This window comes from Syngnathus scovelli, chromosome 6 (assembly GCF_024217435.2).
Source record: "Syngnathus scovelli strain Florida chromosome 6, RoL_Ssco_1.2, whole genome shotgun sequence".
NCBI lineage: Eukaryota > Metazoa > Chordata > Actinopteri > Syngnathiformes > Syngnathidae > Syngnathus > Syngnathus scovelli.
The window spans coordinates 1,959,524-1,982,475 of NC_090852.1; the positions used below are offsets into that span (position 1 = coordinate 1,959,524).

General features: G+C 43.5%; 1 protein-coding gene across 6 annotated transcripts in view; it reads right to left on the bottom strand.

The window, feature by feature from the left end:
• The window catches only part of exoc3l1 (exocyst complex component 3-like 1), a 110,755-nt gene that overhangs the window by 12,647 nt on the left and 75,156 nt on the right, over positions 1 to 22,952 (bottom strand). For all 6 annotated transcript variants that reach the window (XM_049723039.2, XM_049723037.2, XM_049723044.2 and 3 more), the window contains one exon: positions 21,959 to 22,229. In XM_049723039.2, coding sequence (XP_049578996.1) covers positions 21,959 to 22,229 — 271 coding nt within the window. The remainder of the gene's footprint in view (positions 1 to 21,958; positions 22,230 to 22,952) is intronic.

The following is a 22,952-nucleotide window of genomic DNA, read 5'->3' on the forward strand; positions in this document are numbered from 1 at the left end:
GCATCAGGACATCAAAGGCCACAGTTTGATGATAGTCTTTGTGGTATTATCGGACTGACAGCCACGTCTTATTCACTTTGGTGAAAAGAGGGTCAGTGCTGTCAACCAATCACTACTTAGTCATGGATCCCACTTCATAGGGGAGGTGGGTGATTGATTGATTGATTGATTGATTGATTGATTGACCTTTATTCATCCCAAAGCGGGGAAATTCACTTGTCACAGCAGTACATATGAGTGCAAGAATAATACGAGTGCAAGAATAAAACAAGTGCCAACATTTCAAAAAAGGGTGAATAACAGACAAGGACAAGTGCCGTGAGTGGAGGCGAAACACATTAATTTTATCAGGCGCCACGCATGTTGTAAAGTCTGACAGCAGAGGGAATGAAGGACCTGCGGAACCGTTTCTTCCTACACCGAGGGTGCAAAAGTCTGCCGCTAAACGAGCTGCTCAGGGACCACACAATCTCATGGAGGGCGTGAGAGGTGTTGTCCATGATGGATTTAAGCTTAATCAACGTCTTCCTCTCACCCACAACCTCAATGGAGTCCAGGAGACAGCCCAGGACAGAGCTCGCTCTTCTGACCATCTGATTCAGTCTCCCCCTGTCCCGGTCAGTCCTGCCTCCACCCCAGCAGACCACAGCGTAGAGGGTGGCTGAGGCCACCACAGAGTCATAGAAGGTCCGGAGGAGAGCCCTGCACACACCGAAGGACCTCAGTCTCCTCAGCAGGTGGAGGCGACTCTGGCCCTTTTTGCACAGGGCGTGGGTGTGATCAGTCCAGTCCAGTTTGTTGTTAAGGCGAACACCCAGGAATTTGTAGTTCTCCACTACCTCAATGTCCGATCCCTGGATGTTCACCGGAGTGAAGATGGGTGCTGTCCTCCCAAAGCTCACAATCAACTCCTTCGTCTTACTGGTGTTCAGCTGAAGCTGGTTGAGCTCACACCAGCTGACAAAGTCCTTGATGACCGTCCTATATTCCAAATCGTTCCCCTCCGAGACATATCCAACAATGGCCGTGTCGTCGGAGAACTTCTGGATGTGGCAGTGAGCGGTGTCGTGGGTAAAGTCTGAAGTGAACAGGGTGAAAAGGAAAGGAGAGAGAACCGTACCCTGGGGGAAACACCTGTGCTGCAGCGCACCAAGTCGGACTCACAGCGATGTAACCTCACATACTGTCGGTGCGACCTGTCGGTGAGGAAGTCTGTTGTCCATGCAGCAGGGCGCCGGTCCAAACCCGCCTTCTCCATCTTCACCCTAAGCAGTGACGGCTGGATGGTGTTAAAAGCACTGGAGAAATTGAAGAACATGACCCTCCCAGTGCTCCCTACGTCCTGAAGGTGAAGCAGTGTTCTGTGCAGTAAATAAATCACTGCATCATCCACCCCAACACCAGGCCAGTAAGCAAACTGCAGGGGGTCCAGCTGCGCTCCTACTCGTGAACGCAGATGATCCTCTCCATAGTCTTCATCAGGTGGGATGTCAAGGCAATTGGCCTGAAGTGGTTAGGCTCCTTGGGGCACGGCACCTTCAGTACGGGGACCACGCAGGAGGTCTTCCACAGTACTTGGACCTTGTTCAGGCTCAGGCTCATGATGGTGCAATTAGTTCAAATGGGCTTTGCCCCCTGCCACATGGCTAACTGGAGCTGTGGACACGAGGAGGTAACTGTGTCATTGTGTCTATTCCCAAAGCCAATGGTGGAGTTCAGAGGTGAGGGGTGTTGTTAAGGCGAAGGAGTAATGAATCAGGCAGGGCAACCAAGTGCAGAACAAACTTCTTTTATTGAATAAAGGGGTAAAGGGGAGTGAGAGGCTGGAACACCGGCAGAGCAGGTGCAGCAGCACCGGTGGGGAGAGACGTCAGGTGTTTGGACGTGGCAGGTTGCTTGCCGGGAAGGAACAGATGGACAGACAGGCGGATGAGCAAGCAGGTGTCATGGCGACGGGCATAGTCAAATTAGACTGGAGCAAGCTGAAGACGTAGTCACGGACGGGCAATAAGTCAGGCTGGGCAGCGTTCAGGATAGTCGGTCATTCAGGCAGGCGAGGTGCTACGCGGGGACGTGGACAGGGACAGGCAATAGGTCAGGCCGGGCGAAGTTCATGAATGGTCGGGTAGGCAGGCAGGATCCGCAACAGGAGTCAGTTAGTGAACAGCCAGTGAGCAGGAACGGGTACCAACACAGACGAACTGACACGGAGTGACAAGAATCCAGCGTTTAAGGACAGGTGTTAACAAGCAGGGAGCAGGTGGTGGTGATGATTGCTGTGGGGCGTAGCTGTGAGCGATGTGCGTCAATGGGGCATCACTGTGAATGATGTGCGTCTGGGAAATGTACTGTTCGGGTGGAGCAGGAGTCCTATCGGGCCTTTTTGGCCTGCGGGACTCTGGAAGAAGCTCTGGCATCAAAGTAGGGGTAATCAATGCAGAATGGAAACTCTGAAGAGAACTGTGTAGAGAATTGGGCATTGCTGATCTTACACAAGGACGCAAGTTGGAGAGCCTCAATTCTACTAATACACTTTCCTGAGGAAGTCTATGACGAGTCTGGGGACTGGATCTCTCCAGTCTCTGCATGTGAAGTCGACAAGGCGATTAAAATGCTCCTTGGCAGCAAATCCCCAGGGGTGGATGAGATTTGTCCTGAGTTACTAAAGATAGGGTGCTGTAGGGCTGATCTGGTTGACACGGAATGTTTAGGTCCGACCAAGGCATTGAAGAAGTCCAGTTGGGTGGCCTAGCTATTGCATAGCTACTTTTTATAGATTTTTATAGATAGGGATTCTGTTAGCTTCAACATTATGTGATGTTCTACCAGGGCTGGGTGATACGACTGAAAAGTATGTCACAATAAGTATTCCATATTGATCAAGCTCGATAAATATTGACTTATTTGTTTTAGTTTTATTTTCGACCGATTACACTTAAACTCGGTTTTATGAATATTAGATCGCTTCATACGAAAGCAGTTCTCGTTAATGACCTCATCACGGAACATAATCTAAACGTTTTTGGTCTTTGCGAGACCTGGTTAAAACCTAATGAACTGCTGCCACTTAACGAGGCCTCGCCTCAAAATTTTGTGAGCTCGCATGTGGCACGTCCTCGAAAAAAGGGTGGGGGTGTCGCCCTCATCTCAAATTCTGAGCTTAGATTTAGGCCTCGCTCAATTCACGTATTTAAAACATTTGAAGTTCTCATTGTGCGATCCACTGCTTTACCGTCATTCTATCTTGCTGTTATTTACCGTCCACCCGGGGCTTACTCTGGTTTCCTGGATGAATTTTCAGAATTTGTGGCTGATCTAGTGACAAATGCAGATAATATAGTTATCATGGGTGATTTCAACATCCACATGAATTCACCGTCAGAACCACTGACTTCGGCATTTCAAACTTTAATCGGTACGTTTGGTTTTACGCAAGCCGTACAGGCAGCAACGCATAAGAATGGAAATACCTTAGATCTGGTATTATCTAGCAACGAGGACTAGCAACCTCAAATGTAGCAGTACTGCCATACACTACTGTTCTGTCTGATCATTCCTTAATAAAATTTGAAATTTTAGTTCCTTGTCAAAGACAAGAGAGCAATCAGAATTATAGCAGCCGTAATTTTAACTCCATGACTGCAACTGCGCTATCTGAGTTACTGTCGCCGGCAACCGTCATGTTTCCCGCATACAGCGGCTCTATTGATAATCTTACAAATGAATTCAATGCGACATTATTAAAAGCCATCGACTCTGTGGCACCGCTACGTCTGAAAACTCGCCGTAGATGGCCAACTCCGTGGTTCACAGATGAAACACGTACGCTTAAACAATTATGTAGAAAGCATGAGCGCAGATGGCGTTTAACCAAACTTGAGGTTTTCCATCAGGCATGGAAGGACAGCCTCCTGAAATATAAAGATGCGCTTATTTTAGCAAAAACTCGTTATTTTTCGCAAGTCATTAATCTCAATAAAAACAATCCTAAATACCTATTTGCTACAGTGGCAAAGCTAACTCTGCACCAGCCGACCTCCAATAGCTCCTTCCACTCAGCTGACGAGTTTATGAAATTTTTTGCTCAAAAGATTGAGTCCATTAGGGACGAGATCAAGAATACCATTCCAATCGCTCCGCCGGTTACTAGCGCTGGGGATCATGCAAAAACCCTCTCAAATTTTAAAAGCGTGTCCCTTGAAATGGTTACAAAATTGGTTAGTGCGGCTAAACAAACAACATGTTTACTCGACCCGCTTCCAGCCAAACTACTTAAAGAATTATTTCCAATTTTAGGACCGTCCGTCTTAAATATAATCAATCTGTCTGTTTCCTCTGGGATAGTGCCAACAGCCTTTAAAACCGCTATTATTAAACCGCTACTTAAGCGAGCAAATCTTGACCCGGACTGTCTCAGTAATTATAGGCCAGTCTCAAACCTCCCATTCATAGCAAAACTTCTTGAAAAAGTAGTAGCGCAGCAGCTTATTGATTACGTGGTCGCTAATAATCGATATGACTCTTTTCAGTCTGGTTTTAGAGCTAATCATTCCACAGAGACAGCACTTGCTAAAGTGACTAATGATCTCCTCATAGCTATGGATTCAAATACGTCGTCTGTATTGTTACTACTCGATCTTAGTGCTGCCTTTGACACTGTAGACTTCAATATTTTATTAGGACGTCTTAAAAGTTGTGTTGGTATCTCAGGGTCAGCAGCTGGTTCAATTCCTATCTATCAGACAGGACGCACCGAGTGGTCCATGGCAATACGTCCTCTGAGCTCTATAATGTTACGTGTGGTGTCCCACAGGGATCGGTACTCGGACCGATTTTATTTAATATTTATATGATTCCGCTTGGGGACATAATACGTAAATATAATATTAGTTTTCAATGCTACGCGGATGACACCCAATTATATATGCCGTTATCGATGACAGATCCGCGGGACTGTTGTAATCTCGAGCCATGCCTTGCGGAGATCAAGCAATGGATGTCTCTCAACTTCCTTCGTCTTAACCCAGATAAAACTGAGATGTAATAATTGGTCCTACTCGTTATCAACACTTAATTAAGGAAACCACTATAACTATAGATAATCGTACTATCACTCAGAGTGATACGGTAACTAATCTCGGGGTAATATTTGACCAAACGCTCTCCTTTCAAAAACACATTAAGAATATAACCAGGATTGCGTTTTTTCACCTTCGTAATATTGCTAAGATTCGTCCGATCCTCTCGACCTTAATTGACAGGTCAATCTCCATGTGGGCACTGTGGGTAGGGATTGAAAGAAGAGATTTGCAGATATACAAGAGTCTGAAATAGGAATAGGACTTTTCTCCCAATCACGCCCTTCCAGGTCTCACTGTCATTGCCCATGTGAGCATTCAAGTCACACAGCAGAATGATGAAGTCCCCAGAAGGAGCGCTCTCCACCATTTCTTCCAAGGATTCCAAAAAGGGTGGGTACTCTGAACTGCTATATTTGGTGCATAAACACAAACAACAGTCAGGACCCGTCCCCCACACCCGAAGGCAGAGGGAGGCTACCCTCTCGAGAACCCCAATGCGCAATGAGTATGCCCACACCTGCTTGGCGCCTCTCAGTGTGGACAACTCCAGAGTGGAAGAGATTCCATCCCCTCTCAAAAGTACCAGAAGCAAAGCTGTGTGTGGAGGCAAGTCTGACAATGTCTAGTTCAGGGGTCGGCAACCCGCGGCTCCAGAGCCACATGCGGCTCTTTAGCACACCCCTAGCGGCTCCCTGGTGCTCTTGCAAAAATGAGTGAAAATGGAATCGGATGTTGTTGTTTTTTTTTTTTTTTTTTTTTTTTTTTTAATATGGTTTTAGATGGTAACCATGACACATACATTCTTATGCTGTAGAAGATGTATGTAGTTGTAAATATATTAAAAGTACAGAATTTCAGAATGGCACAAAATTGCGTCGTAGCAAGCGACACAGCACAGGCGAGTTGTAAACAAACAGGTGTGTGAGTGACGGGCCATGGATTCAAAAGGTAAAAAGAGAAAGCTTGCTGATGAGAACAGAGGGTTTAAGAAAGAATTGACTATTAGCTTTCAATGCCAATGTTGAAGGATTGCCTGAATATTTGATTTGCAATGAGAAGTTGTCAAATATAACAAGAAGATCAATTTGGAGCGACATTTTCAGCTAAAGCATGCTAAATTTGCTGCTTATCACCTAGTTGGAACTGAGAGGAAAGATACAATTTGAGGAACGAAAAAACAGTTTCAAGAAGTGGATTGCATCTCCAAACTCTACTACTGCTGCAAGTTTTGTTCTGCAAGCCCAGGAGATAATAAAGCGCGGAAAACCATTCACCGATGGCAGGTACATGAAGGATTCATTCGTTAAAATATCAGAGTGCCTTTTTTCGGACTTCAAACACAAAACCTAGATCATTCAGAAATTTAAAGACATGCCTCTCTCCGCAAAAACAGTGAAAGAAATGGTAATTTGAATGGCAAACCATATCACCGATCAGCAAATCAAGGACATCAATTCAGCTCCAGCTTTCTCAATTGCCTGTGATGAGTCGTGTGACGTGACCGATATCGAACAGACAGCTCTGCTATGCAGGTACGTGAACTCTAATGGGCCGCAAGAAGAAATTGATACCACTAAAAGGCCAAACATGAGTGGAGGACATCTGCGAGGCTGTGCTGGTGTGTTTAAATGACAGAGATACATACTGGCCACCTAATTTCAGTCGCTACAGACGGCGCACCAAGTATGAGAGGGTCGCAAAAGTTTGTGACTTTACGACAGAAAGCATTGGATCGAAATTTGCTTGCATTCCATTGCATAATGCACCATGAGGCGCTGTGTGCGTAAACATTCCCACCGGACTGTTTGGAGGTAATGAACCTTGTCATCCATATTGTGAACAAAATAATCGCAAAAGCATTAAACCACCGTAAGTTCCGTAAATTGCTAGATGAAGTTGAGAGCGAATATGCCGATCTCCTGCTGCACAACAAAGTCCGCTGGCTATCCAGGGGCGACGTTTTGCGTCGCTTTGTTAGTTTGTATTTATAGCCTACTTAATTATTTTAATAGTAGGCATACAGCTCATGTATTGACAGTCTATGTTGCCTTATAAAAAGCTTTTAGATTCTTGCGGCTCCAGAAAGGTATGGGTTTTTTTTGGGCGGGTCAATATGGCTCTTTGAACATTTTGGGTTGCCGACCCCTGGTCTAGTTGGAACTTTTGTGCCTCGCACACCAGCTTGGGCTCCTTTCCTGCCAGAGAGGTGACATTCCATGTCCCTAGAGCCAGCTTCCGTCAGGGATCAGACCGCCAAGGTCCCCACCTTTGGCTACCGCCCAACTCACTCTGCACCTGACCTTTTTGGCCCCTCCCACAGGTGGTGAACCCATGGGAAGGGGGACCCATGTTGCCTTTTTGGGCTGTGCCTGGCCATGGGTGAAGGCTCTGTCACCAGATGCTCACCTTCAAGCCTGGCTCCAGAGGGGGTCCCAAATGACCCACGTCTGGGCAAGGGAAAACTGAGTATTTTTGTTAATCATCATAAGGGACATAAGGTGACTCACAGAGGGTTCAAATAAAAACAAATGTTTCAAAATCTAACTCACCATTTGCTTTATTAGAATGACTGAATTTTTGTAAGCTGCACTGTCAGACAATATTACTCCAAGCCATTAGGACAACAGTAGCCGCTCGGTTGTGTGGCTGTCTCAAGCAGAGCACGATAGCAGTTCATTACATCAAAGCTTGCAATATGATTATATGTTTCACTTTCAAGAGGTGCTCGTCCATAGTACAGCCTTCTGAGTGAGCAAGAGGAAATGTGCTTAGGTGTCTGGGAGAATACACGCACCGCTAGATTTGACAGGGGAAGCCCACCAGTGGTCTTAGGGTCCAAGCAGCGAACAATATCGTTCTTGTAGTTATAGTTTCTGAATTTTAATTACATCTAGTTTCATTTTAAGTTTTGTTTTATGAATTTACTTAGTTTTAATTTGTTTTCAGGGTGGCTTTGTTAGTTAATTTTAAAAAACATAGTTTTAGTGGAAGATTAAAAAAAGACCCCACCATGCTAAGTACTGTTTAGTAACAATTCAACAAAAACATGACTTTGAATTACAAAAAGTGCAATGCAGAGTATTGCTTCTAAAGTTAGATGCATGCATTAATCCACCCCAATTAAATAAACCTATGATGCATTGTTTGCCAAGTTGCCAACTTCTAGAGTGGGCTTGTGCCTTGAATTCTTGTTGAAAAGAATTAAATGCGGGTGTGCAGATCTAACGCACTTGCAAGTACATTTGAATGCATTAGCAAGTATGTTCGGACATATTTTTCGGTGTTCATCTTGTACGTTTTTTAATGCACTTCATGTGTTAATATGTCAGTCTTTGTCGCCTACGCACCAACAGAGGTCGCTGACGACCAGGCAAAGAATGCCTTCTTTGATCAGCTACATCAGGTTATCCAGCAGATACCCCCACATGACATCATTATTGTGCTAGCAGATTTTAACGCCACAGTCTCCTCCACCTCAAGGGACCCACAGACCAAAAACATCATTGGCCCAGAATCCCCAGATCCCATCACCAACAATAACGGAGTTCGCCTCCAGTACCTATGCAATGCTGGAGGTCTATCTATCGCATGGTGCCCCAGGAAGAATATACACAAATGGACATGGTACAGCAATGATGGCAAAACCCATAAGGCCCTAGATCATATACTCATCTCCATTCGCTGAAAATCCAGTGTTACCAACTGCCGTGTGTATCGTGGGGCCCAGCTAGGCAACACAGACCACCAATCACTGGTAGCCCAGCTGAGACTGAAATTAAAGGCCATCCCATCATCACAGATAACACCTCGACGGAGATCTTCCCATCTTCAAGACCCAACCATCACCTCAGTGTTTACCTGCTCTATCACCAACAGGTATAAGACCCTGGCCAAGAAAGAACTTACCAACTGGGACCTTTTCGTGTCTACAATAAACCAAGCAACCGGCGAGTCCATCCGATGCACCCACCATACACCTAGGTGTCCCTGGATATCACCAACAACACTAGAAATCATAGAACTGCGCAGAGCTGCACGTCTCAGGGGAGACATGACAGAATATCGCCGCCTGAATAGTATACGGAACACAGCAATACAAGCAGACAGGGAGAAATTCTGGCAAGGAGAAGCAGAATGCCTGGAGTCTGCTGCAGAAAGCAATAACTTCACCCAAGTGTATCGGACCCTGAGGCGAGTGAAAACAGGCCCCAAACAGAAGGCAGTTCTGGTAAAGGACGTGCAGGGCAACATACTGAACTCCAAGGTCGACTGTATCAGCCGCTGGAAGGAGCATTTCGGCGACCTGTTGCATCATTCCCCACCCCTAACAGACCACGCCCTCACCATATCATCCGTAAATGCCAGTGCAAATTACAGTCTCGCAATAGTGTCGCAAGCCCTGGCTACTCTTTAAAACGACAGAGCCCCTGGTATCTGTAACATCACAGCGGAAATGATGAAAGCGGGTGGTGACAACATCATTGACTGGCTCACTCATATCATCAATCATGTCAGGATTACCGAGCACCCCCTAGAAGACTGGACCAGAGGCATAATTCTCCCCTTCTGGAAACATAAGAGCGATAAAATGGTCTGTAACAACTACAGAGGCATTACACGTCTCTCTATCCCAGGAAAGATCTTCACCTGCATACTTCTCACCCGGCCATTAGAAGCAAAAGACGCCCCGCCCCCAACAGGCGGGCTTCATGCCAAACCGCTCCGCAACAGACCAAATCTCTGCCCTCCGCCTCATCATTGAGAAGGTACACGAGTTCCGCCAAGACAGACACCTCTATATTGCCTTTCTTGTTCTCAAGGCGGCTTTTGACACTGTGGACTACACCTCCCTCGGGAAGATTCTCACCATCCTCGGAGCACCAAGAAAAATTACCACCCTCTTTCAAAAGCTCTACAGTGATACCGAAAGCTGTGTGCGTGTCAATGGTACCAACTCCACCTGGTTCTCAATCAACAGCTGTGTGAGAAAGGAATGTGTAGCTGCACCAGACCTTTTTAACTGTATCATTAACCATCTGATGGAACGGATGTGCGCGTATTCCAGGGGTTAAACTAGGCAGTTATAGCCTCACTGATCTGGAATACGCAGATGACACTATGCTATTTTGCTCCACCCCTGATCAGTTGAAATAAGCCTTGGAAATCTACCAAGAGGAAGCCAACAAGCTGGGTCTGATGATCAGCTGGCCCAAAACAAAACTGATGCACATAGGAGGCCCATCCCCTCCGCGGCTGCATATCAATGGAGAAGAAGTCCATTTTGTAACATCCTTTACCCACTTTGGCTCCATAATCACCAGCAACGGCAACATGCTACCAGAAATAAATCGGAGACGTGCTCTGGCAGCCACTACCATGAAAACACTCTGGAAACCACTGTGGAGACATCATTCCATATCAAGAGAGGCCAAACTAAGGATATATAACTCCTCAGTCTTGTCTATCCTCCTTTACGGAGCAGAAACCTGGCCTCTCAACAAGACCCAGGATGCCAGAATCGATGGCTTTGACACCAGAGCACTGCGCACTATAGAGGGGATAAAATGGACAGCCAAAGTCCCCAACTGTGCTGCGGGAACGCACCGAACAGCCCCCAGCATCCCACCTGGCAGCACAACGTCGGCTGCGTTGGTATGGCCATGTCAAAAGACTCCCCCCTGAACACCCGACTCACGCTATCCTCAATTTTCAAACAAAAATTGCAGGCTGGAAATGACCCCGCGGTGCCCCCCGCACTCGATGGATTGATGCCGTCACCATGGACCTACATCACCTGGGCCTGTCGCTAGCTGAAGCTGAGCCCCTAGCACTGGACCGAACCAACTGGCGAAGACTAACTAAACTGATTGGCTCTATGCATGGCGGCACCCCCGTCGCTGAGCAAGAGAACTGATGATGATGATATGTTAATATGATGAGCTACACTCAGATGTCTTAAAAGGGTTAGTGTAATCTAAAATAAATAAATACCGTATTTTTCGGACCAAAAGTCGCTCCGGAGTATAAGTCGCATCAGCCATAACATGCACAATAAAGGGAAAAAAAACATATATAAGTTGCACCGGAGTATAAGTCGCATTTTGGGGGAAATGTATTTGACAAAATCCAACACCAAGACCAGATATGAACCAGCAGCGACAGACTAAACGATACGGTATGCCAACGTGACATGAACACAAACGAGGAGCTGAGAATGGGCCTGACGCAACATTAACAGTTATTCAAATAACTATAACATAAATAACACGTTTATCAAACCATCTGTGTCACTCCAAATCAATAAATCCATCGATCAAATCCTTCGTCCTTTCTGTAAACAACGCTGCGTTTGCGGCGCGCCGCTGACGTCGGACTCGTTGTCGTCAGTTGCAGTTTAAATTATTCCACAGGCCCGTATAACAATGTATACACTATATATCAAATAATAATAATATAAGCAACTTTATTGAACCATCCGTGTCACTCCAAATAAATAAATCCATCGGAATCTTCGTCTTCCGTGTCACTTAAAAAAAACACACACACACACAGCTGTTGACTCTGGAACTACGTGCGCCGCTGACGTCAGACTAGATATCACAAATAATAATAATATAAACAACAATTTTATCAAACCATCCGTGTCATTCCAAATCATTAAATCCATCGGAATCTTCGTCTTTCGTGTCACTTAAAAAAAACAACACACACAGAAGAAAACAAACATCAGCGTTGGATCAGGGAGGCCATTGAGATCCGCAAGCGGGGCCCGAGGACCATCAACAGGGATGAGGGAGCCTATATGCTCTCTACAACCTGGAACAGCATTCTGGAGAGGTGAATGGACAGCAGAGGGCGTGACTCACCTGTCAAATCTGACAGGTGAGCCACGCCTTCATCCATCAGCTGATAAAGACGCGTCACTATCACATCGGTGACACTCTGATGAAGGCGGAAGAAACCGCCGAAACATGTCAGGTAATGAACCTAAAACAATTTGTTTGATATAAAAGAAACCAGTGAAGTGAACACACACAGCTGTTGACTCCGGAATTACGTGTGCCGCTGACCTGCCTTGTCATCAGTTGCGGCTCCAATTATTCCACAGATCTACGTACATATAATAGTCAATCGTTGTATACCGCAGATTGCGGCTGAGACTCCCCGTATGCCGCCGATTGCGGCGGGGACTCCCCGAATGCCGCCGATTGCGGCTGGGACTCCACGTATGCCGTCGATTGCGGGTCTGTTGGGACCGTGGTGCGTGTTCTCTTTATTCCTTGCTTTACGAGTATGTTCAGTAAAGTTCTTTTGTGACACACCTGCGTCTCCTTTCCTTCTGCACCACAGTAACATTGTTTTAATTCCGGTCGTATCATTTTATTTTGTTGTATTTATCCGCCACGCCTTAAAAGCCGGCATCACATCCACTCGTTGTTCAGATTGGCTCCCTAACACTTTTGAAGACGTCACGCTAGGCTGCAAAGACAGTTTAAGATTGTGTTTAGTCTGTTTTGCGGAAATGGGATTGTAGTTCAAATATGAACGATTTTTGCGAATAAAACTTCTAAAAACAATGTTGCCGTAGTAATGCTTTCGGCATTTGATTTAGATTTGATTTGTGTCTTTTTAAAAGTGTTTTTAGAAGTTTTTACCGCAAGAAATCGTGACTTCATCCAACACCGGTCCGTGAAAATATTGTCTGACAAAAATCCGGTCAGTGATGCAAAAAAGGTTTAGGATCGCTGAATTGCGGGATCAATTCTGTACTTAATCCACACATAGGGCGCACTGCATTATAGGGCGTATGCACGCCATGACTTACGGTAAACAAAGAAAAACGAAAACAGGAGCAAGACAATTCGGTGAGTTCGGTTGTACTTAATTCTATCATTTAACCATGTACTGTACTGTACTGTACTGTACTGTACTGTACTGTACTGTACTGTACTGTACTGTACTCACAGCAGGGACATGCGGTCAGAGGAGGCACCCCTGCCATCATGAAAGGGGGAAAAAACAAATTCAATTGTTTTTATTATAAAGTCATTTTCCTTTTAATTTCAGTAGTTTTGTATCATTTTGAACCAAAATCACAGAATTTCTATAGTCGTTAAAACCGAAGACGAGTCGCTCGAAGGAGGCAACTTCCTGCCTTGCCTCCTCTGAGGATTGCGTAGTCACACGGCTATGCTGACAGGTTGTGCAGTTAGACTGAACTGCTGTCTGTCTCTATGTCGCAGTGTTCAAACACTGCGGCTATATCAACTAAATTCCGTAGTTAAGCTGATGTGTATAATATGTAGTGTTTTTGTCATCTGTCTATAACGCCGTGTTTCTTTAGATGAACAAAATGGCTTTGAAAAGAGACCCAACGGAGGCAACAAAAAAAAGTTCTCCAGCCTTATGACAGGGGGCGCTAGTGATCCCGGGATGCTTCATGCGCCCACCTGTAAAATAAGTGATCTCCAGTTCAAATTTACAGTGAACAACTGAGGAGCAGTCGTCCAGATATTTCGTTTTCCTTTTTCTTTTTTACATTTCGTTTTACAATGGAGGATTACATATCCAAACTGAAATGATTTTCAATTATGAATTTTTGGTCATAGCAGGAGGTCATCAGTAAAGGAAGACCAACTCTGGAGTTAAAAGGTTTGATTCGGACAACGGGATTTCGGAGCATGTCTTTTCTACAGAAGAGGATTACGGCCAGTGAAGAAAAAAAAAACGAGGGGTGACAGGATTCTGACTTTTTTCTCAGCATTCTGACTTTAAAGTTAGAATTCCAACTGTGAAGTCAGAATTCTGAGAATAAAGTCAGAATTCTGACTTTAAAGTCAGAATTCCCATTTTCTGACTTTAAAGTCAGAATTCTGACTTTATTCTCAGAATTCTGACTTTAAAGTCGGAATTCCGACTTTATGGCGTGGGGTGGCGGAGGGAAAGTCAGTGTGGTGTGGTTTTGACCAGAGAGGACATTATGTCGTCAACGAATGACTTTTTGCGTGCCAGAGGATTGCCGGAGGACATCATTTCACTCTTGGAGGAGCAGGGGGCGAGTAAATAAAGCATTGTGTTCATTTTGGGGACTGTTGCGTATATAACTGGCTCCGTGTAGCATGTAGCTCCGTTGCTAATTGATAGCTCTTGACGGGATGCGCCGCATTTACACGTAAAGAAGCATCCATCCATCCATCCATTTTCTGAACCGCTTAGTCCCCACGGGGGTCGCGGGCGTGCTGGAGCCTATCCCAGCCGTCATCGGGCAGTAGGCGGGGGACACCCTGAACCGGTTGCCAGCCAATCGCAGGGCACACAGAGACAAACAACCATTCGCACTCGCACTCACACCTAGGGACAATTTGGAGTGATCAATCGGCCTACCAAGCATGTTTTTTGGGATGTGGGAGGAAACCGGAGTGCCCGGAGAAAACCCACGCGGGCTCGGGGAGAACATGCAAACTCCGCACAGGGCCGGAGGTGGAATCGAACCCGCACCCTCCTAACTGTGAGGCGGACGTGCTACCCAGTGCGCCACCGAGCCGCCCACGTAAAGAAGCATTATGCGGATTTTTGTTCATTCAGTAGTCAGTTTCATTAAACCGATGACGTAATGCTCGATTATAAATATATATACAGGTTTACAGGTGGCAAAGTGAACTTCTGAACATGCCCCTAGTCACAATCAGACAAGTAAAATATGAATAGCTATGGCAATAAAGATCCCACTAAAAAGATAAAGTAGTCCTAGGGTGGTTTGTCAGCTGTAATTCCTGCACTGCAAGAGAGTCTTAATTCACTACACGTAATGTATGAACATTGAGTGAAGGTTAATGGATGTAACTATCTACCATGCTGCTGATATATAGATAGTAGACTCCTGGAGGAGCAACACATTACAATGTACACAGAAGCAGTTAATTTTTTGTATCACTATAGCAGACCTGGGCAAATTACGGCCCGCGGGCCACATCCGGCCCTTTGTGCGTCCCTGTCCGGCCCGCATGAGGCCAATCGTAAATTATATTTGATTACTACTTAATTAAAAATATATATAATAATTTGTGTTGTGCGTGCAATACAACTGTTTTGCTTTTATGTTGAAAGGCGTCGCACTTCCGTGTAGCGTACATGTATGTGAGCTGTGCGTGAAGGTGAACAGTGCGAAGTAATGCTGCCCGAGAAATGTGTGCTAACCCTCAGAAAAGAAAAGTTGACAAGGAGCGCCGTGTTTTCAACAAGACATGGACTGCCAAGTATTTCTTTACAGAAATGAAAGGTAAAGCCGTGTGCCTGATTTGTGGTACACAGGTCGCTGTGTTTAAAGAATATAATTTGAGTCGCCACTACACGACCAAGCATGAGAAAAAATACATCTGTCTGATAAACAGGGCGCATCAGAGGCTGATGCAAAACTGCAAGCCCAACAAGGACTTTTTATCAAACTTCACACCCAGAGATGCAGTGGCTTTGTCATTTGAGGAAAAGTTAAAGAAGTTAAGAATAAATTGAACTGATTAATAATTGTTTTTTTATTTGACCTATACACCACAATTTCACATTAATATAAATATAAACAGAATAATTGTATTCTTCTAATTACCAGTACCAACTATTTAAAATAAATAATTTAGTGCATTTTACAATGGAAGAAAATTGAGCAGGTTTAAGTTAACGTAGGTGTGGCCCTCTGACACAACTCAGGTTTTTCATGTGGCCCCTTGTAAAAATTAATTGCCCGCCCCTGAAATAGTGTATAAAATGAAATAAAAGACACATAGACTTCAGGTATAAATGTGGCTTAATAAATTCTTAAAGATTAAACAGTTGCAACATGTTTGTTGAGTGTGGATTTGATTTACAATAAGTATTATATCTGTGTTTCTTTCTTTCAAATTAAGTGATTGTGTGTCGGATTTTTTTTTCTATCATCGTGCAGATTGACAGTGATGTCATCGCACTGATGGAGGATGTCACTCTTGCCAATTACATCCCTTGCTATGGAGACCGCATTGCACTCTTTAATTTTTGCAAGACGAAACAGCCTACATCCAAAAGAAAAACCGGACTTTTAGAAAAACTACGTGAAAAAATGAAACTCAGGAAAGATAGTGACAAAGAGGACACCACCTCAAAGACACAACCACAAGAGACAAAGAAGCAGAAAACAAGAAATACTGCGATCGGATGGATACACAGTTATGGAAAGATGACCAAACAGGTGAGGGAGAAGCAGGGAGGGGGTACCAGAAAACTTCAAATGTCCACAGAAGCTGGGTTGAAAGACGTTCTCAAGGAAGGAAAAAAACTATTTTTCCCAGATCAGATTTCTTCAGAAGGATCACAATTGGACTTTGAGTTTGAGGTTTGGGATTTCAAACAAAACTGCCTCACTGATGACACCTGCCATTCCATCGGCTATATGGACGAGGCTGCAAAGCTAACATTGTTGCGTTTTTACATTGCAACAAGACCAAAAGACAACCAAGATGATGTCCACACACACGAGGAAGTTACGTCAGACAATGGCAGTGAATACAATGCCGCAGAAAGTGACGAGGTCTCTGTTTATTCAAATGAAGTCTACCAGTCATTCAACATTTCTGTTGATTCAGAATTACCTTTGGTCCCACATATGACACAGAGGAAGATACAGAAGTCACAATGATCTACGATGGTCCTGCTATTCCCCTCAATCCACCTGATCCACAAGATGTGTTGACTATAACTGTCCACTCCACTGACACATTGAATGATATGATAAGAGCATTCTGTAAAGAAGAAATATTGAACAAACCACTCAGTGTGAAACGCATAGTCCCAGATGATAGAGAAGAAGCAGGTGTTGGGTCTGGAGTACTGAGAGATGTTGTCACCTGTTTCTGGCAGGAATTCTATGACCGATGCACCCTTGGTACATCAATTAAGGTGCCAATTATCCGTCATGATTTTTCTGCAGCAAAGTGGAAAGCAGTTGGGAGAATATTTATAAAAGGTTACCAAGATTGTTGCTATTTCCCAAACAAACTTGCGTTTCCTTTCCTCGAGTAAGTGCTTTTCAACTGTGTCGACAGTGATCCAAGGGCCCACTTTCTGCAGTTTGTGAGCAGCCAGGAGCGTGAAGTTTTGATGGACGCAATGAAGGACTTTTCAGAAGTGGACGAAGATGATCTTGTGGAAGTTCTTGACAGCTATGGGTGTAGAAAGAGAATCACACCTGAAACCTTTCCCACAATACTGCAGGAAATAGCGCACAAAGAGCTTGTCCAAAAGCCCATGTTTGTTATTGACTGCTGGAGGGAAGTTACTTTTCACCATGACTTCATAAGTCCTGACGCACTTAACAAGTTGTGCTCTGACTTGCAACCTACTTCCAAAAAGGTCTGCCAACAGCAGAAATTTCCAAATGATTTAACCTCAATGCAGAAGGAAGTGGTAAATCATCTGAAAAGGTTCATCAGAGAGTTGGATGAACTCAAGCTTCAGAAATTTCTCCGGTTTTGCACTGGATCTGATCTTATTGTCACCGACACCATCCTTGTGGAGTTTCAACAAATGATAGTTTAGTAGAAGACCAGTGGGGCACATGTGTGGAAAGGTTTTGTACATTGCTGACAGCTATGAAAATTTCCCAGACTTCCGATCAGAATTCAACACCATTCTCGAAAGCAATATCTGGGTCATGGATATTGTTTAATTCTGTCAATAAGCATAACGTCGTTGTAAATTGCATCAACACAACACATTTTGTTCACTGTTCTTATAGGTCAAATAGAAACAAACTTTGTATTCGTTCCTTCAGTTTTTAGAATTTTATAGAAACAGCTTGCATTTGGTATTATGTTCCAGTTATATAAAAGTTCTGGGGCTTTATTAAAACGACCCAAGATGTTATGCATAACCATTGGATGGTTGTTTTCAGCAGCTACATAGTATTAAGTGAATGCTTCTGTAATGAAGAGTATTTTATTGCATTCAATAAATTCACTCTTCAGCCACTATGTATTTCCTGACTGCACCTGAATGTTGGTATATAAAAATAAGGTACAGTGGAGCCTCGGTTTTCGAACACAATCCGTTCCAGAAGAGTATTCGAGAAGTGAATCGTTCGAATTCCGAATAATATCTTCCCATTACAAATAATAAAAATAAAATTAATCCGTTACAAGCCCAAAAAAACAACAACAACGCCTATTTTTAAGCATTAATTTCATTTGCGCATTTTTGTCCAATCGCGCAACCGTTGCGCGCCGCCGACCGCGCAACTGCACCGCGCTGTTCGCATTATTGTGACAGAGCGGTCGCTAAAATTTAGAAAATATTTTGAAAGTCCTAATGTACTTTCCAAAATTTAAATGGACCTCAGTGCGCAGGGAGCTTAATTCAGTCCGATCGCGCAACCGCAGCGCGCCGGGCGCTCAGTGTCGCATTGCTTTAGGAGCGTCTTTGTGTTTTAGGATGGCTTTACTGCTCCCACTTGCTTCCTTTGGAGGCATGAATAGAGTTGATGCAATCCTCAGAGTAACGAGAACGTAATAACGAATGGAGTCTGTTGGCACGCGGGTCCTCTCAGCTCATCTCGCGAGGTTCGACAACCGAATTTCGTCCGACATCCGAAGCAAAAAAATCTCGAATTTTTTGTTCGAATACCGATTTGTTCGAGAACCGGGACGTTCAAAAACCGAGGCTCCACTGTATTATGTTGTAGTACAGATGCCTTCTATGAAAAGGCAAAATTTTTAATATACAAGTAATACATTAATACTTAATACATATTTAAGCATTCAATTTCAGGACATTTCAAGCAAAATGTAACATCTTTGTTTTTGTTAGTCACAAATGGAAAACAATAACCATAGATCAGGTAAGCATAGTTTAAAAAATTGCAATTTTGCAATGAATTATTCTGGAACATTTGTGTCATTAAGGAATATTTAAAGGTCAAGAAGTCATTGTAAGACTAAAAAAAACATAGTAACTGATTAAAAAAAAAAAAATTCTGTGGAGTTTGTATGTTCATTACATCAATACGCTTGTCAAACAATCTTCAGTAATTCCTCTCTCAACATAAGATACAAGTCACTTGCATGCAATGGATCTGATGGAGCGTGCCATTCATTTTCCCCCATTAGCAGACAACACAGTTCAAATACAGTTTCATCGCAAGGAAACTGGCATTTTGGAGTGCACTCTTCCATACATGCAGTGATATCTTGAATTCCAGTGGGTTTCAGTCGATCCTCGGCACTGTGCATGGCAGGGAATGAATACATGACGACTGGCCGACCTGAAGCTGTATCACCGTTCGACCTTGGTCTTATTTTGTGTGAGTTCACAACTTCATCCAGCTCATCCTGCACAAGAGCAGCATAGTTAAGTATTTAAGTACATTGTTATTTTTTACTACTCATTCATTCATTTCAACTTCAAAAACATGATGGAGAGACAAAATATTTTACCTGCACAAAATTAAGAAAACAGAACTGGATAAGACTTTTATCCAGAAAATCTCCTGTGTAGTGACCATCCTCCTGAAGAGTTTGAAATAAATTAATCCAGAACTGTGTGCTGTTTGCGAAGGATGGACCACCACCCTTCAATGCGCTGATTGGCAGTACTTCTCCAGCAAAGAAAACTTTTCTCCCCAGCAAAATTGTCAGAGTGGTTTTGTCGCAAAAACACTTGCATCTGTTCAAAACAACCATTTTCTGTGACCCTGTCTGCACGGATTCTCTCTGGACATCCACCAATGCGCGAAACTGTTTTGATAAAATAACTTGCAATCACCTTGGGATCATTGTTTGTTGTATAGGCCTCTGCCCATAACACATACCGGCTAAACCCATCAATACAACCATTGATGCAAATCCCATAGGGTTTTAATTTATCATAGCCATCCATGTGCCAAAGAGCATTTGGGCCTCGGCAGCTGTACTGGCGTCTTCTAAGGCGTCGTGCTCTTCTTAATTCCACGCCGACTGGGTCAACCAATTTTATGATTTTTCTTATTGTATCTTGTGAGACAACAAATCCTTTTTGAATCGCACGTAGATGAAGCCAGCGATAACCTTGCATCTGGCCACAAGTCAGGATTTCATGCTGGACAAAAGCCAACACATCTCCCAGGTCCGACTGATTCTTTCTTCGGAACAGACCAAGTCTTTTACAAGTTCTCTTCAGAGTCCGAATACTTATAATAGTCTGAACATTATGTGCTAAAACTGCAGTATTTCCTTGTTGCTGAATGCAAGTCTAAAGCATAGCTTGATTAAGTCATCCAAATCCGGCTTTTCAGGCACTGGTTGAGTTGCACCCTCCATCAGTCACTTTATCTGCACAACAAAGTAAAAACAATTACAATTTGTCAAACACAACAGTGGGCATTTTGAAAACATGACTTTATGACAGTATGCTTATTGTATAAAGTTGTTTTTAATGATAATGTTCTCACTCCTGGTACAATGTCAGGTGTAACTTCACTAAACAAGTCTCATCCAGTGAGTAAATAAAGACGTGCGTGTGTGCATGATTATACTTCAAATGATGTAACCTTGAATTGTGGCACGTAGAATCACTACTCTTAAACAACAGTGTGATCGGTGTATTGAGTTAAATTTAAGGTGCAATGATATTGCAGCTGGCCACAACCAGCAAGGCATAGTTTATGCCGCGAGTCGCGGTGTTTTACCGACGCTTTGTGACGTTGACGTGACGTGTATATATATTTATAATCGAACATTACGTCATCGGTGTAATGAAACTGACTACTGAATGAACAAACATACGCATAATGCTGCTTTACGTGTAAATGCGGCACATCCCGTCAAGAGCTATCGATTAGCAACGGAGCTACATGCTACACGGAGCCAGTTATATACGCAACAGTCATCAAAATGAACACAATGCTTTATTTACTCACCCCCTGCTCCTCCAAGAGAGAAATGATGTCCTCCGGCAATCCTCTGGCACGCTAAAAGCCACTCGTTGACGATATAATGTCCTCTCTGGTTAAAACCACACCACACTGACTTTCCCTCCGCCACCCCACGCCATAAAGTCAGAATTCTGACTTTATATTATGAGAAAAAAAGTCAGAATCCTGCCACCCCTCTTTTTTTTTCCCCCCACTGGCCCTAATCCTCTTCCGTACTTTTCAAACACGGGAAAAGCCACGATCGAAAAAGTTTTTGATTCCATGTGCTTTATTGAATGTTTGTATGTGTGAAGACTGCTGATATGGGATTTTAATTAAAATAGTTCAAATTAAATCATGAATAAGCTACTCTAGATCAGCGTTCGTTTTTGTGACACGGTTAGGTGTCGGACAAATTTTAACGGGGTGGGGGGAGTGACGTCAGTGCCTCCCCAGTCATGAACCTCTCATCTTCTGTATATGAATTAAACAGTTGGGCAAGTTCGCCATTAAACATGACAAGTTCCGTTTCGCCATTGTCTCGTCCTCATCACGTTGCTCTTCAGCAATGATCCCGGCTTTCGAGAAAGCTTGAATTGTGCTTTGTAAGCATGTCTCTTTGTCGATGCTACTTTAGAGGCTATTAATGCTGTTTGGTTTGCACGAGCCGATCTTTATTTAACAATTTCGGCCGAGGTACATACGCTATGTATTACGTAAAGTTCTCTGATTGGTTTACCACCTCTGTCTACATATTTTACGTACAACGTAACGTCCTCAAAACAACATTTACAGATTTATGAAGTTTAGTCCACATAAAAGGCACACCTTATAAAAAGGTGCTTCTTCGTCTTTTGTGAAAATTAAGGCTTTTAAGTGTGCCTTATGGTTTGGAACATACAGTAAGTGAAATAGCTTTCCTCAGGTGACTTATCTAAGTATGCAAAGCAATAGCTACTGAGACCTGTCGGCAAGGCAGTTGAACATGGCTGTACAGGTCCAGATGATATTCCAGGATCTGGCAGAGTTTGGGAGTGGGCTCTCCCTGGATCAACCAGGGCCGTGTCAGTAGGCCAGTGAGGAATGGCTTTAGGTCCAGCAGGAGCTGATCCATTAACATGCGACAAGCCCTTCGTACTATTCGATCCAGAGCTGCCAATGGGTTGGGAGGAGCCCGTGAAAACTGTTCTGTTTCGCCTGATGACTGTTGCTGTTGAAGGCTCTCTGTAGATTTTCTGTGTAAAATATTAGAGCAAAACATTTGAGGGATGTAGATTGTCTGTATAAAATATTAGAGAAAAACATTTTAGGGAAGTTTTCCATTAGTCTGCAATAAAACTATTGAGTAAAAGGAATGCACATTATTTTGTTTTGAATTTTGAATCCCTCAAATGTTGGGTAACATTACAAGAGCGAGGACATTTTATCATACTGTTATGAAAAGAGCAATATAATTATATATTATTAATTATTAATATATTAATTATATATTTTAAAAAAATGTCCGCCATTAACGTGACTTACAACGTGTTTCACATAGTTAAAAAGAAGAAATATTTTCTTGAGGGGAAATAAAATATAAACAACTGAGTTAATGTGTGCACATTTTTAAAACTGGGGATGCAGCTATGTTCAGAATTAACCAATCACAAAACTATCATGTCAAATAGGAGTCAATACACAACAGCCATCATTTAAACTGCCTCTGATAAACCTCAAATAAAGTTTAATTTTTCAATTTTAGTAGGCTTTTCCATGCAATTTTGTTTCTCATTTTACAGCAAGAAGCCATGGTCTGCAAAGACTTTCGAAGTGATCAGAGATGTGTCATTGTTCAAAAGGTGTCAACCAGGAGAAGTGTATAAAGGAAATTTCCATGGCATTGAGTACACCCTTGAACTAAGGTTAAGTGGTGGCAGGTAAAATTTCAACCTCTGAAAACTGCATAAAACGATTTA